The sequence below is a fragment of the Chionomys nivalis genome, chromosome 16 (assembly GCF_950005125.1).
Source record: "Chionomys nivalis chromosome 16, mChiNiv1.1, whole genome shotgun sequence".
Lineage (NCBI taxonomy): Eukaryota > Metazoa > Chordata > Mammalia > Rodentia > Cricetidae > Chionomys > Chionomys nivalis.
In genome coordinates this window covers 53,043,391-53,057,245 of record NC_080101.1, presented here as the reverse complement: position 1 = coordinate 53,057,245, position 13,855 = coordinate 53,043,391, and the positions used below count along the sequence as shown (strand labels likewise).

The window sequence follows — 13,855 nt, the reverse complement described above, 5'->3', positions numbered from 1 at the left end:
TCCCCTGCTTTCCTTTGAGACCTTGGCTGAAGCTGTCATGGCCCCATAATTCTTATATTTTGCATGCCTGCAAAACTAGCATCATGTGAGTGACACCAGAGTCTACCCATGGTCGCCCTGGACCCACTTGAGCCATAGCTGCCACGTGTGTCTGTTGATGCCCTGATGGATGGCTGAACATACAAGAACCATGGCTGCCACGGTGTCTGTTGATGCCCTGATGGATGGCTGAACATACAAGAACCATGGCTGCCACGTGTGTCTGTTGATGCCCTGATGGATGGCTGAACATAAAAGGAAAAAAATGTGAATAGTCCTGGTGGTTCTGGACAGTTGGTAAATTTTGGGACTCTTTTCTCAAAGAAACAAACAGAGAAAAATTAGGCCAGTTTTTGTTCTACGTTTATAATTCTCTGGTGGATGAGGTAGGTGGCTTACAGATTCCTGAGATGACCCTGTATGGAACCAGCCAGGTGTGGTGGTGCAAGCCTTTGATCCTAGCACTGAGGGAGGCAGAGACAGGTGGATCTTTGAGAGTTCAAGGGCAGCCTGGTCTACCTAGTGAGTTCCAGGTCAGAAGGGGTGGGGGTAACATAGTGAGAACCTGTCTTAAAATAACAACAGACAGGAAGAAAGGAAGGAAGGAAGGAAGGAAGGAAGGAAGGAAGGAAGGAAGGAAGGAAGGAAGGAAAGAAAGAAAGAAAAGCAAGAGACTTTGTATTGAATAATCAAAATTAATCAAATCAAGACAAATCAAGAATAATGCTGGGCAAACTAAGAGCCCATTAGAGGAAACCATGGTAGTGTGGGTTCCCTCGCTCAGTATGTTCAGAACACATGAACACAGTCCTCAGTCACTCAGGTATGTTCACATGAACACAGTCCTCAGACAGTCGCTCAGGTGTGTTCAGAATACATGAACACAGTCCTCAGACAGTCGCTCAGGTGTGTTCAGAATACATGAACACAGTCTTCAGACAGTCGCTCAGCTCTGTTCAGAACACATGAACACAGTCCTCAGACAGTCGCTCAGCTCTGTTCAGAACACATGAACACAGTCTCAGACAGTCGCTCAGCTCCGTTCAGAACACATGAACACAGTCCTCAGACAGTCGCTCAGCTCTGTTCAGAACACATGAACACAGTCCTCAGACAGTCGCTCAGCTCTGTTCAGAACACATGAACACAGTCCTCAGACAGTCGCTCAGCTCCGTTCAGAACACATGAACACAGTCCTCAGACAGTCGCTCAGTTCCGTTCAGAACACATGAACACAGTCTCAGACAGTCGCTCAGTTCCGTTCAGAACACATGAACACAGTCCTCAGACAGTCGCTCAGTTCCGTTCAGAACACATGAACACAGTCCTCAGACAGTCGCTCAGTTCCGTTCAGAACACATGAACACAGTCTCAGACAGTCGCTCAGTTCCGTTCAGAACACATGAACACAGTCCTCAGACAGTCGCTCAGTTCCGTTCAGAACACATGAACACAGTCCTCAGGCAGTGCTGCACCTGCCTGGGCTCTGCACTGTCCAGGCCGCAGCTGTGCAGATTCCCGTTCTGACCCCTAACTACAAGAAATAGGCGATGGATGGCCAAGTCTCTACTTTAAATGCTTATCTTTAAATAATTCCCCAAATTCTAGAGTCCAAACACCTGTTTAGGAGACTACTGAAAATCCGCACGGCTCTGATCACCTACCCTCTCATTATTTTTCCCATAACAAGTAATTTTCATCTTAGCAGGCAGACATTCCTCTTTTTCAAGGGCAAGTCTTTTTATAAAGTGCCAATTTTATGGAAATTATCTGAACTAATAGGCTTGTGGAAGGATGAATGGAAAGCACAGACGAGGGTGAAATTGTCGCCAGGAAGGACAGTGAGCGTGCTAACTGAAGCTCAGTGTAATTCTCTGTAATACAAAGGTGACATCTGAAATGGAGAAGATGGAAGGGCCTACCTCAGTGCGAGATGGCCAGAAACACAAAGCTGTTTGGGCCTCTCTTGCTTTACATAAAGAGAGACAGCTGGGTGGTGGCGCACCCCTTTAATCCCAGCACTTGGGAGACAGGGACAGCTGGATCTCTGAGTTCGAGGCCAGCCTGGTCTACAAGAGCTAGTTCCAGGACAGGCTCCAAAGCCACAGAGAAACCCTGTCTTGAAAAACAAAAAACAAAAGAGAGGGAGACAGAGACAAGATACGAAACATAATGAAGACTTTTCACAGTAAAGGAGGCTGCTGGGCAGTCTTTATTTTTCCTAAAGAAACTTCTGGTTTGTTTGTTTGTTTGTTTCAGTTATTTAGCTAAGAAGTTAGGAGTCTTCCCCCGAGGATGTTTACTTCTATAAAAGGAGCCTTTCTTCTGACAGGAGTCTGATTTGATTAACTGTGGGCTCTCTGAGCAGATCAGCAGTTATGTCTGATCCCCCACAAGAGCTCACCAGAAGCAGGCACTTTGGGGAGAAAAGGCAAAACTAAATAAACCCTGGATGCTTACTTAAGTATGAAGGCCTCATTCAGATGGGCAGCTACTGTTGACTTGATAGGAGCAGCCTGTTTCTGGGGGAAGTGACAGAAGCAACGGAAAGAAAAGGATCCATTGGGCATCTTGTTCAGAGCTGCACAGACGGCTGCTGTTTAGAAGGCATGGGGTAAAAGTCGCATTTTTCTCGTAAAGACCATTGTGGTCTCTCAGAAGGTGACCTAATGCTGCTGTGTTGTCATTTCATGTTAATCCCTGACAAGGAAGCAGGAAGAAGGAAAGCTGGTGTCTACAATATTTGTTAATTGCTAGTTGACAAGAAGGAGAGATAAAGATCGCAAAAATGACTGGAAAGTTGTGTCTCCATTCTGGTTTTGTGCACGCGCATGCACACACGAGAGCGCGCGTGCGCACACACACACACACACACACACACACATCCAGCAAGCAGGCATGGGAAGTATCTTATTGGCATCATGTTTCCGGCATTGCTATAACAACATTCAAAACAAGGAACACATGAGGTGGTAGCAACATCTATTCTAGGATTGTGGGGCTTTACTCATAAAACAGTTGTAAAACCTTTGAGGAACAAAAATATTTCTATGTATCTATGCAGATACTTTCCTCTAAAGAAAACACACACACGCATGCGCACACACACATCCATCCATGCACCTGCCTTGCATATGCATACCATTCATGTACTTCCCCCACCCACACACCTCTACTATATACCCCACCCACCCTTTCTCCATCCCCCACCACCCCCAACACCTACACACACGTGTGTGCACATACACACACACACACACACACACACACAGGGCCGAGAAAACAAGAATGAAAATAGGGAACATTTCTCCAGCTTCTTTTCAAACAAAGCTGCAGCAAACCCCCATGTGCTTTTTCTTTTCGTTCCTTGTTTTTTAAGTCATAGAAGAAGTTCACGGACATAAAGCTGGGGTTTGAGGGTGTAGCTGGTAGGCAGGCTGTGGTCAGAGCCATTAGATGCTGAGTGTGTTTGTTTTGATTTACTGGGGAAACATTTTCTGACCTTGGAAATGAAATCATTGAGTTCTCTGTTTGTTTATGGCCAGCGACTTCTGGAGGGCTCTGGTCCTTATGTTAGTGTATCTTTGAAATCCTGGAATCCACGTTGAGTGGGAAGTTACCCAACTTGGGTTAGCATCCTTCAGGACCCAGAGTCGCCTCTTCCCACGGCTCCCCAGGATTAGTTTACATGTCTCGCATAGCAAGGCGTTCATGCTGAGGGGGTGGGTGGCAGGCAGTGGGAGGAGTGCATTTTGTGATCTGTTTACGCTCAGCAAGAAGACAGTTTGGAGCTTGCTCCTTCAGCAGGCTTGAAGAGGAAGCCCCAATACGGGTGGTTTTCTTCTCCCCATTTCAAAGTTGCCTTCAGTATTACGTATCATGCTTATAATATATTTGGAATTTTTTAAAGTAGCTATCTCCAGTAAGGTAACAGTATTTTCAATTGAAATTGCTCAAACCTGAGGGTTTCGTTGATTTTACCATCCTCTGAACATATTTTGGAAGTGTTTAGATAGGTTTGTGGACCACTCAATTTTAGTATTTGTTCATAAAGCCATATCATTAGCCATTGTTCCCTGAGGTAATTGCTGAGACAAGACGATTGTGAGTTTGATGGTAAGGCTCATTTTGCTTGTTGGGCTCAGCATGAAGCTGAGGTTTGCTGAGAACCGTGTGACTACTCAGGCATTGTTCATGATCTGACTCTAGAGGCAGCTGAGGGTAGAAACAGAAGCTCGCCTATCTCCTTCCATGGGTCTCTTTAATCTGTAAATGCCCTTTCTTGGGAAAGAGTGGGTGATGAGTTGGGCAGGGGTGCAGTGGGGAGGGGTGGGACTTCATGTGATGACTGAGCACTGGGGATGCCAAGACAAGGCGATTGTGAGTTTGAAACCAATCTGGGACTGGATTGCAACTTTCAGGCTCCCTTGGGCTAAGTGGTAAGACCCTATCTCAAAGATAAATAAATAAAATAAAAATGAGGATGATGACAGGAAAGTCCTGCTCTGATCCCACAGTGAATGTCACATAAGTGCAGGAGGAAACAGGTTTGAGAGTTCTGTGAGTGCCTGGAAGAAGAAGTACCCCCCCACCACACACACACATACACACACGCATGTGCGCGTGCGCTCTGCTCCCCTCAGCAGAATGAGCGCCTGGCTGTCTGTACATTGGTCAGCCTTTGTCCATGCACCTTCGTGACCCTGGCCTCTTACGACTGCGGTAGTCCATGTGTCCCATAAGCCCAGCAAACCCCAAAGCTGCTTTCTCCCTCTTGCAGGCAATCACAGATGAGAAGTAAAAAGGTTTGTCTGTTTTTCTGAAGAATGAAGACGGGAGGCTAGTGAAGGGAGCAAGATTTGTTACCTTCACAATGTTAAGACATGGAAAATTAAGTCATCTCCTTTGTGGCCCTGGGGAATTCTAAGTGACAACATCAGGGTTGTAGGCATTTGGTATTAGCTCCAACTGCGAATGATGCAGGTGTGTCGTGTGTAGCTTTGGAAACAGGACAATACATTCCTCTTCTAGGAACTGGAAATACGTATGTGAGAAGCAATGGTAGAATGAGCACGGAAGAGGATTACAAAGGATGCTGGGATAATGGGGCTGATGCTGCATTAGTGGTGCCGTGGGAAGCAATGCTGACTCTGGGGCACTGAATGTGAGCACTTTACAGTTCAGACTAAATACAGTGATGTGGCTCAGAACTTGGTCTGGGTTCAAATCTCTGCCCTTGCACTTACCGACTGAGTGACCTGAAGCAGGTTACTGAATTCTTGGCGCCTCCGTTTGTTTATGGGTAAGATCAACTTAGTGGCTATGATAAGACCTGAGGTGATACAGGTAAGAGGCCCCATTCTATGACTGCAACCTAATGATGTCCATCAAATGGTAGCTATTACTGTTTACACAGCTAAGATAAATTGTTGCCTTTGCCCTTTGTAAGTTAGAAAGAAATCCTCTCATACTTGTGAGCTATTGTATTCTGGGTTATGTGGGCTGAATGAGCTCACTGATGATAAGGAAATGTTACTTGGAAGCCTGTGAGCATACCTGTGGAGGAGAGCAGTCACGCAAGCACTCTGGAAGACCGTTGACAGCATGGATCGAAAGAGCGCAACGCCATCCCAGCCTGCAGGACATTCTTGAAGTGATGACAAGCTAATGGCACGAGGGTAGCGTCATCTGGATGGTTTTGCAAGTGCTGAAGCACTATCTCCATTCTGATGAGACAGGCATGCCTTGGCCCTGGGCTTAGAGAGCGGTCACGTGGGTCCTGGCTCCAGACAATGCTGAGCCAGAGTTACCAGAGCAAACAGTGAAAACAGGCTATAGCTAGCCTGCAAGGGATTCTTTCGTTAGAGTGGGGTGGAACGCTTGGCTAGCGTGGTGATGCCCGGGGTTGATTTCTGACTAAAACTAAAGTGTAGAAATTTGTGTTTACACATTGTGCTGGTCCTGTGAGTCAGACAGGACCAAGAGACCAGTCACTTTCAAGACTTTCATTCGGCAGGATCACATTGAAAATGAAAATTTCCCGGCATGCAATGGATAGTCTATCGTCTGTTTGAAGGAAATGATAAAAATTAGCAATCTTGACAGTAATGTACCTAGTTAACAAATCTGAGTAAGGTAGCTGATCATTTGCTCGAAATGCATTTGCATCTACAAAAGCATCTACATCCATCAGGTCGCTCCATGAAGTTGGTATGTTTTAGAGTTGGCTTGATCTTTGGAGCGTGGCAGTGCATGGCCTGGCTCTCCACGCCCCTATGCATGCAGGAGCCGGAAAGCAGCTCGGGTTAATGGATCAAGCCCAGGGGAGGGCACACACCCGCAGCTCTGTGCTTAGCGTAGCCACCCTCAGGACTCCACTGTCTCCAAGGTCTCCTAGGCCTATTGAAGTGACCGATTCCTCTTTAGATCTCCCATCCCGGGGGCAGGAGGCGAACTGCCCACAGCTGTCTCTGAAGCTTGAGTTTAAGTCTTGAAAGCAGCTGTGTGAAGTAAAGAAGGTAAATGCTAACCAGAGGGGTGGGAGGTGGCACACACCTTTAATCCCAGCACTCAGGAGGAAGGGGCCTCTGAATTGGAGACCAACCTGGTCTATAGAATGAGTTCCAGGACAGCATGCGCTACACAGAAAAATCCTGTCTTGAAAAACCGAAAATAGATAGATAAATAAATAATAAAAAAAGATAAACCAACCCTAAATAAGGTGGGGCCTTGAAGTCACAGCACAGGGTGCTCCTCTCGCTCACAGCTTTGTGTGGGAGCAGAAGCCCCTGAAGGTTCTCCCAACCAAAGGCACAGCTTCCCCCGGGGAGATGGGAAGCACACCCCAGACTCTCTGAAAACTACCATACTCTAGCTGCGCGGGAATGTCAGTGCTCACCCAGAGCCCAGCACTAGGGAGGTTGTGAAGGGGAAGATGAGGAAGTTCAGAGGAGGCCATGAGTGCGTCACAGGTCGGAGGGCCACCCTGAGATGTCTAAGACCCCATCTCAAATCAACAAACACCGTACAACAGCAATAACAAAGCGCACACATCATCTTAGGCCTGAAATAGTCCGAGAATGTATAGTACAGAAACTATTGAAATGAGGCCCAGTTGTTTTATTAGAAGGAAGCATGGTACAGAGATAATAACAGCTGAAACCATATATATATATATATATATATATATATATATATACCACAAAAACTCAGCAGGTAGAATTTATATATTTATACAAACTTTTATATACCAATATATGTAACAATAATAGTCAAAGAAAAAGAGACCATCAATTTGAGAGGTGAGGCACAGAAGATATTGGAGGAAGGGGACTTGGGAGGATCTGGAGAAGGGAAAGTGATGTAATTATATTTTAATTCAAAATGTATTAATTTTTTAAAGAAAATATGGGAACTGGCCCATACAGGAAGGCTTATATACCTGCAGTTCCTGAAACACTTCTGTTGGAATAGAAAATTGCCTGTTATGGCTGCCTATTGTAATTGTGACTTATGAAACAAAAGAGAAGGAACAAAAAGAAGAGAGACGAATGTTTAAGTTCTACACTAAAGCCTTCACAGACCTGTTCAGCAGCTCCACTCACAGTCTCCCCAAACTAGAAACGGTCAGGATGGCTCTCGGAAGTGAAGGGGTAAAATAAACCGTGGCACATGTGCACAAAGGGAGTTTACCTGTCTCTAACGAGAAATGAGCATTGGGAAGACAGGAGACCCTGAAACAGGTTTCAGAGCAGAGCGTTTCAACCTCACGACCTATTGGAAAAGATAAAGCTACTGAAGCAGAAAAAACGTGGGAGCAGTCAGGAATTGGGAGGAGACAAGAATAAATGGGCAAGGCTCGGGATTCCAGAACAGTGTGGCTGTACCGGCGAAGCGGCGTCGTTATGGGTGTCAGAACCTAAGGAAAGCCAGGCACGGGGCTGCACGCGTGACTGTAAGGCAAGCATTTTGAGGTGAGGCAAGGAAATCAGAAGTCCAAGGCATCCTGGCTATTTCTGGAGGTTGAGACCAGCCCCCGTCACAAAAAAAGAAAAGAAATAAAATTAAAGAAAGAGGAATGTTAGTATGGATCTTCTTGACAAGAACTTTTGCTGATACGCTGGTATTTGCTGACTAGCGGACACCCCTTGGGCACGCACGATGTCGTAGATGACTGGCATGGAGGGGGGCGTGGGAACTGTGGAGGTTACCTGCTCAGTTCCTGTAAACCTAAAACTGCCCGGCTCCAAACAAACAAACAAACAAAAAATCTCAGTCCATTAGTTTAAACTTAACCCATCCCCAAATAATTTCAAAGAGCCCATAGGCCTCGCCAGCTCTTTGGGAAACCGCATGAGTGAGCTCCTTTTTCAAAGGCGGCTGAGAAAACCCAGATGCCCCAAGTGTGAAGCAGCAGGCCTCGCCAAGGTTCAGACATCCTGGCCCGCTGACACCTATCTCAGACTCAACAAAACCCTTCTAATGGGGCTTAGGAGGCGGAGTGGGGGAGGGGAAGAGGCACCAAATTCTTACTCAGAGAATTAACAATTTGGAACACGCACGAGTGTGTCAACGAGCTATGTAGATCTTATCAGCACTGCGTTTTTTGGTGCCTCCCAGCTATTCAGCCAGGCTCCACCAGCCTGTCAGCACCGGCAGTATCCCACGCCTGAGAAGGCCTATCAACACCTCTGGAGGCCCTCTGCTGGGCCAGTCCTGCTTCCCCAGAGCCCACAGGAGTGGGAGTCTTGCTTTCCATCTCCTCTGAGGGTCCCCTGCACTCTGAGCATGAATGTCTGCTCCCCACTTTGTGGCTTCTTTGGAGTTCCAGGTCCACTAACTTTGAAAAGAAAGCCGAAGACAGAAAATCCAATGCCTTTGCATTTCAAGGAAAAGAATGTACATGGTTTCAGCCATGTGAGGAGAAATTTGGCAAAGTCATCATGGCGGAAGCCTTTTAAGGAACCGTATTTGTAGATGGAACTTTGTGATCTTGCAAAGTTCTGAGCAAGGAGAAGGGTGGGCATGCCGCCGACTCCCATCCCCTGACAATGATCAGAGAGCACTGGGTGCACATGGGCGTGCATGCGTGCACATGGATATACATACATATGTATCCAGAGCACTTATTGTAATGGTTTAAGTAAAATGTTGCAGGTCCTCCAGTAGTGGCAGTGGGCAGAGGACCATGAGACCATGCCGCAGGGGCAGGCAAGCCAGTAGAGGGTCCCGAGACCACGGTAGAAAGAGGGGAGGGGGAAAGGGAGCAGTGGGGAGAAGGGAGAGACAGAAGCTGCCTCTTCAAGAGAGAGATGAAAAAAGGAAAAGACTCAGGCTGGAAGCAAAAGGAAGATCTGCCTGCGTCAGGGGGAGTGGCCGGGGCTTGTCTCTTAAAGGGATAGGACAGGCCATTACACTATGCCTTGTTCCGCAATGATGAAAACTTTCTAATGTAATTTTGATTAAGAGCATATAACTAAAGCACTGTTGAAAATGACAGTCTTGCTGGGCGGTGGTGGTACACACCCTAATCCCAGCACTCGGGAGGCAGAGGCAGGTGGATCTCTGTGTGTTTGAAGCCAGCCTGGTCTAGAGAGTAAGTTCCATGACATCTTTGTATCCTGGCTTTCTTCTGCAGTCACCTGTTCCTTCTGTGAAAGTCAGTGAATGGTTCTGTTTGTTCTCACTTCCAGGCAGCTCTAAGTGCCTTGAAACAGTTTTCTGAACAAGGACTGGAATCAATCGAAGGGGCAGTGAATGCTGAAAAAGGTTCCCTTGAAAAGTGAGTAAAACCCTCGGTCGGTATTTTTGCTCTTGTGGCTGTATGAAAGGTGAGACATGGTAATGGCATGGCTAAAGACAAAGCCAGACAATGATGGCTACACTCTTCACACCTCAGTTAAATACAAAAGAATAAAAACCATGTATATAGGCATAATCAACTCTTCTAAAATGTCTGTGGGCATTCTAACCTGTGAGTTGGCCATTGTCTCTGCATTTCAAAGCCAGGGAGAGAAGCCCTGGTCTTGTTGACTGCAGACAGCTGCACAGCTGGCAGAGGGCCCTTTCCACGGCATAATGTCAAGCGTGCTCTTACCAACTCGGTTTTTGAGAAAAAAAAATGGCATTCGCATTTCTTCTAAGAACAACCGACAGAAAGCAAAGCAGGATTGAAAGCAGCCCCCACCACTTTTTTTCCGCATTTGGCTTTTTATTTTGTTGTCTGGAACATTAACATACCCAGTCACAGAAACAGGGCTACCGGGGACTATAGCAAACATACATGTAGAATCATTATTCCTGAAAGTCAGCTTATAGCTTTTTATGAGAGTTGAACATAAGGTGCTATGGAAATGACTGACTTTGGAGTTTCTCGAGAGACCCAATTTTTACTAGCAAAATGAAAAGTCAATTATATTTGCATAATAGAGTCCAAACACTTTCAAAGCCATAGTAAGAACTGGTATGATCTCAGAATTCAGACGAAAAGATGCCATTGGAATTAAAACACAGACTTTGAGAAGTAAAATGTAGATTGCTGCTCCTATAGTTAAATGAGCATACAAAAGAGTGCAAAACAAAACAAAAACCAGTATTTGGTCACTTATATTAAAAGGTAAGACAACATTTGGTAAACAGACGTGGCATTTTAGGTTGTCTATAGATTGGCAACCATTTATAAGCTAATTTAATCAAAACCATTTCCACATGATCTCATCAGCAGACCATCTGAGCATAAATATTGTTGCTTCCCTTTAAAATGTCACTCTTGTGGTGACCTTTGCATCCTGTGTGCCATCTGCTAATAAACATGTCTGAAGACGTGCAGCTCCAGACCTCAGCTCTTGTTAACATATTCATCTTTCAGACAAGCCAAGCACCTACGAGAGAAAGCCGACAATAACCAGGCGAACCCGGGCTCCATCACTCAGGACTGCAAGAAATCAAAGTCGGCCATCTAGCAGTTCCCAGAACCCACGGCTGCCACCGCGTCCTTATAAAGCTGTCAGCACGCATGAGGGTGTCTGTGTTCAAGGAAATGAATGACTAGTACCATTGTCTGAGTCTTATGTGTGTGAAGACAACACTGTTCTAACACAAGGATAATGTACATGGTACTGTTTGTTCAACTGGGGGAAAATAAGACTCTGAGCATTTCCCTTGGAACTTGAGATCAGATCATAACTCCTTTGCCCGGAGGCAGCAGAGATCTGATCCCACTACCGGAGCTTAAAAATAACCATTAATGAAACGTGTAAGAAACAAGGCTAAAGTCTTGAAATGATTCATAGCCGAGTTTGGGTTGGGTTCTGTCCTTAACGGTTGTTTTGTCGTGGCGATTGTGTCGTTATACTCTCTCGTTTGAAATAATGCTTGACAATTCAGAAATTAACCAATGATGTGCTGTGGAATGTGATGGTTGTCTTCATATAGTCGCACAGTTTCTCCTCTTAGGCAGATATTTGTAATCTTCATCTTGCAAACACACACGCACACGCATACACACATGCATATATGAATTACTTTAAGGTGCATTGCACAAAGATGGATGCAAATAACTGTGTCGAGATCGGATCAGATGATTGACTTAAAATATAAAATAATGCTAGGAACAAGTAGTTTCCATGTCTTTCGGGACTTTTAAAAGGACAAAATGAAACAAAACAAGCAGTTGTGGGTTTTGCGCTACATGACGCCGCCGTGAGCCATCGAGGGGGCGTCTTGCCTCTGCACGTCCACCCTGTCGTGGGGATTGTGCCCACCCCCATCCGTGTGTTGTAGTGGCTCACGGTTTGCACCCAGTGTCTTCAGTAACTGCCTCTGGACTCAGGACAGTGAGTAGGATCAAGATAAACACTGTACATGGTGGGGACGGGAAAGCTTGTTGAAGCGTCTAGCTAACCACGCTCTGGTCCAGCATGTCGGAATCCACCGTGGGGCAGATGCAGTAAAGATTTGGTCGGTTTCCGTATGAGTTGTGCTTTCATTCCCTCCCTCCCGCCTTTTAAATGCCAGGGCTGTGAAACGTGAGGGGAAGGTCACCACCCAGCCTCGCTGTCCTGCCCAGCCGTGGAATTAGAACTGGCTGTCTCTGTGAAACTGCAGGCAAGCCTCCTGGGTAACTGGGACCTGACTGACGAGGGCCTGGTCCAGCCAGCCACTGTCATCGCATTGTTCAGGCTTTCTCCTTATTGATTTGCAAACATTGTGCAATGAGAAAACACTATATGGTCTAACTGCTTGGCCCAACCTGACAATAGGAGTAGAATTATGTAAGATTTCACAAGCAAAACCACTACCCATCATGATCTGGCTGACTCACACGCGACTGCAGGATAAACAAACAGCACTATAAGGAAATAACTTCAGGGCTGCTGTTAATGACTCCCATGTGGGGAAGAAGTCTGCCGGCACGGGGAGGGCTGGGTGCCCTTGGAGGAAATGGGCTTGGTTACATAAGGCTGGGTCCCAGTGAAAAGAACAACACGTCTGTAAAGTTGGGGTTCTCAGAAGCGTTTCTTTGGGCACAGTTCTGCTGCCTAATAAGGACACGGGGCCCCCTAACTCATTCCCTTGGCAGCAGGTAGGCCCTTGACTTTGCTAGGGCATTGTCCCTGTGGCTTCAGCACCTGGATGGGGTGAGGGGCCCCCATGAGGACTTCCTGCAGGGCCACCGAAGCATGGTGCTCCCTGCACAATAAACACTGCTGCCTTCTACAGAAAGAGTGAGCTGGGCAGGACTGTGGGAAGGTGACAAGCTCAAGTGACACAGAACTCCTCAGTTCTCATGGCCCAGGTATCTGAAGCATTTGACCAGAGCTGTCTCACAAGGAGTCGCCCCAGGCTGAATCATGACCAAGCCTACAGAGCATAGTCAGTGATGGTGGGAGACCGGCCATTTGCATACATTTTAATTCCTCATCCAAATCCTGCACCCTCTACCTTCTAGAACTGCCCAGGAAGAGGCTCTGAAGTATGTTCCTGGAACAGTGGCACTTCCTGTACATCTTTTGATTTTTCTTTCTTTTCCTTTTTTCTTCCCCCAGCTGAATTACCAGGGCCTGCATTGGCAAGGCCTGCGGCAGTGCTCAGCTCCACCGCGCAATGTTATATATCACTAGAAGGGAAACCATTAAGTAGATTTATTGAGAGAATGTTTCTTCAGCACAAGGAGATCTTTTTGATGAAAAATGGAACTCATTATTCTTTAAAGGCCGCAGATTGACTTATCTCCTTTATCAATTACGGTGTCTGCTTTCAGCTTGTCTCAATCAGCCCAGAGCTCTGCAGTCACTTCCTAGGGCCGAGGCCAATGTGCTGCCCGAAAAAGGTTTGTTTTCACATTTTAATTGGAAATATAATATTGAACTCTGGAACTCCGACTATCTTTTCCACTACCACTTGCCAAAGATCAATGGTGAGACACCACCCGTCAGGCCATGACATGCATTCCTCCCCTTTCCCAAGGTGACCCCTCTAAGAAGCCGTCTGGTGTCCTCGCCAGTATACATTCTGAGTCATGATCCCCTATCCCCAGCCCCCTGAAGTTTCAACCAATTTTGTGCACCATAGAGTGAAAGTAGAGAGCTGGAAATTGTAATCTTGGGGCTCGGGAATGGCTCCTTCCGTAAAATGCCTGCTGCACAAGTGTGAAGACCCGAGTTCTCATTCCCAGCATCCACGGAGAACCTGGGTAGAGCGGCATGCTTCTGTACCCACCTCACCCCACCCCCAGCACTGGGGACACAGAAATGACAGATGGGTAAAGCTCTTGGCAGGACAGTCTAGCTAAAGTGCTGAGCTCTAAGGTTCAATG

General features: G+C 46.5%; 1 protein-coding gene across 5 annotated transcripts in view; it reads left to right on the top strand.

Moving 5' to 3' along the window:
• The window catches only part of Stau2 (staufen double-stranded RNA binding protein 2), a 311,167-nt gene extending 297,837 nt beyond the window's left edge, over nt 1-13,330 (top strand). For all 5 annotated transcript variants that reach the window (XM_057790251.1, XM_057790250.1, XM_057790249.1 and 2 more), the window contains 2 exons: nt 9,732-9,820; nt 10,907-13,330. In XM_057790251.1, the coding sequence (XP_057646234.1) occupies nt 9,732-9,820; nt 10,907-11,000 (183 nt within the window). In that variant the 3' untranslated portion in view covers nt 11,001-13,330. The remainder of the gene's footprint in view (nt 1-9,731; nt 9,821-10,906) is intronic.
• The last annotated feature ends 525 nt before the right edge of the window (nt 13,331-13,855 follow it).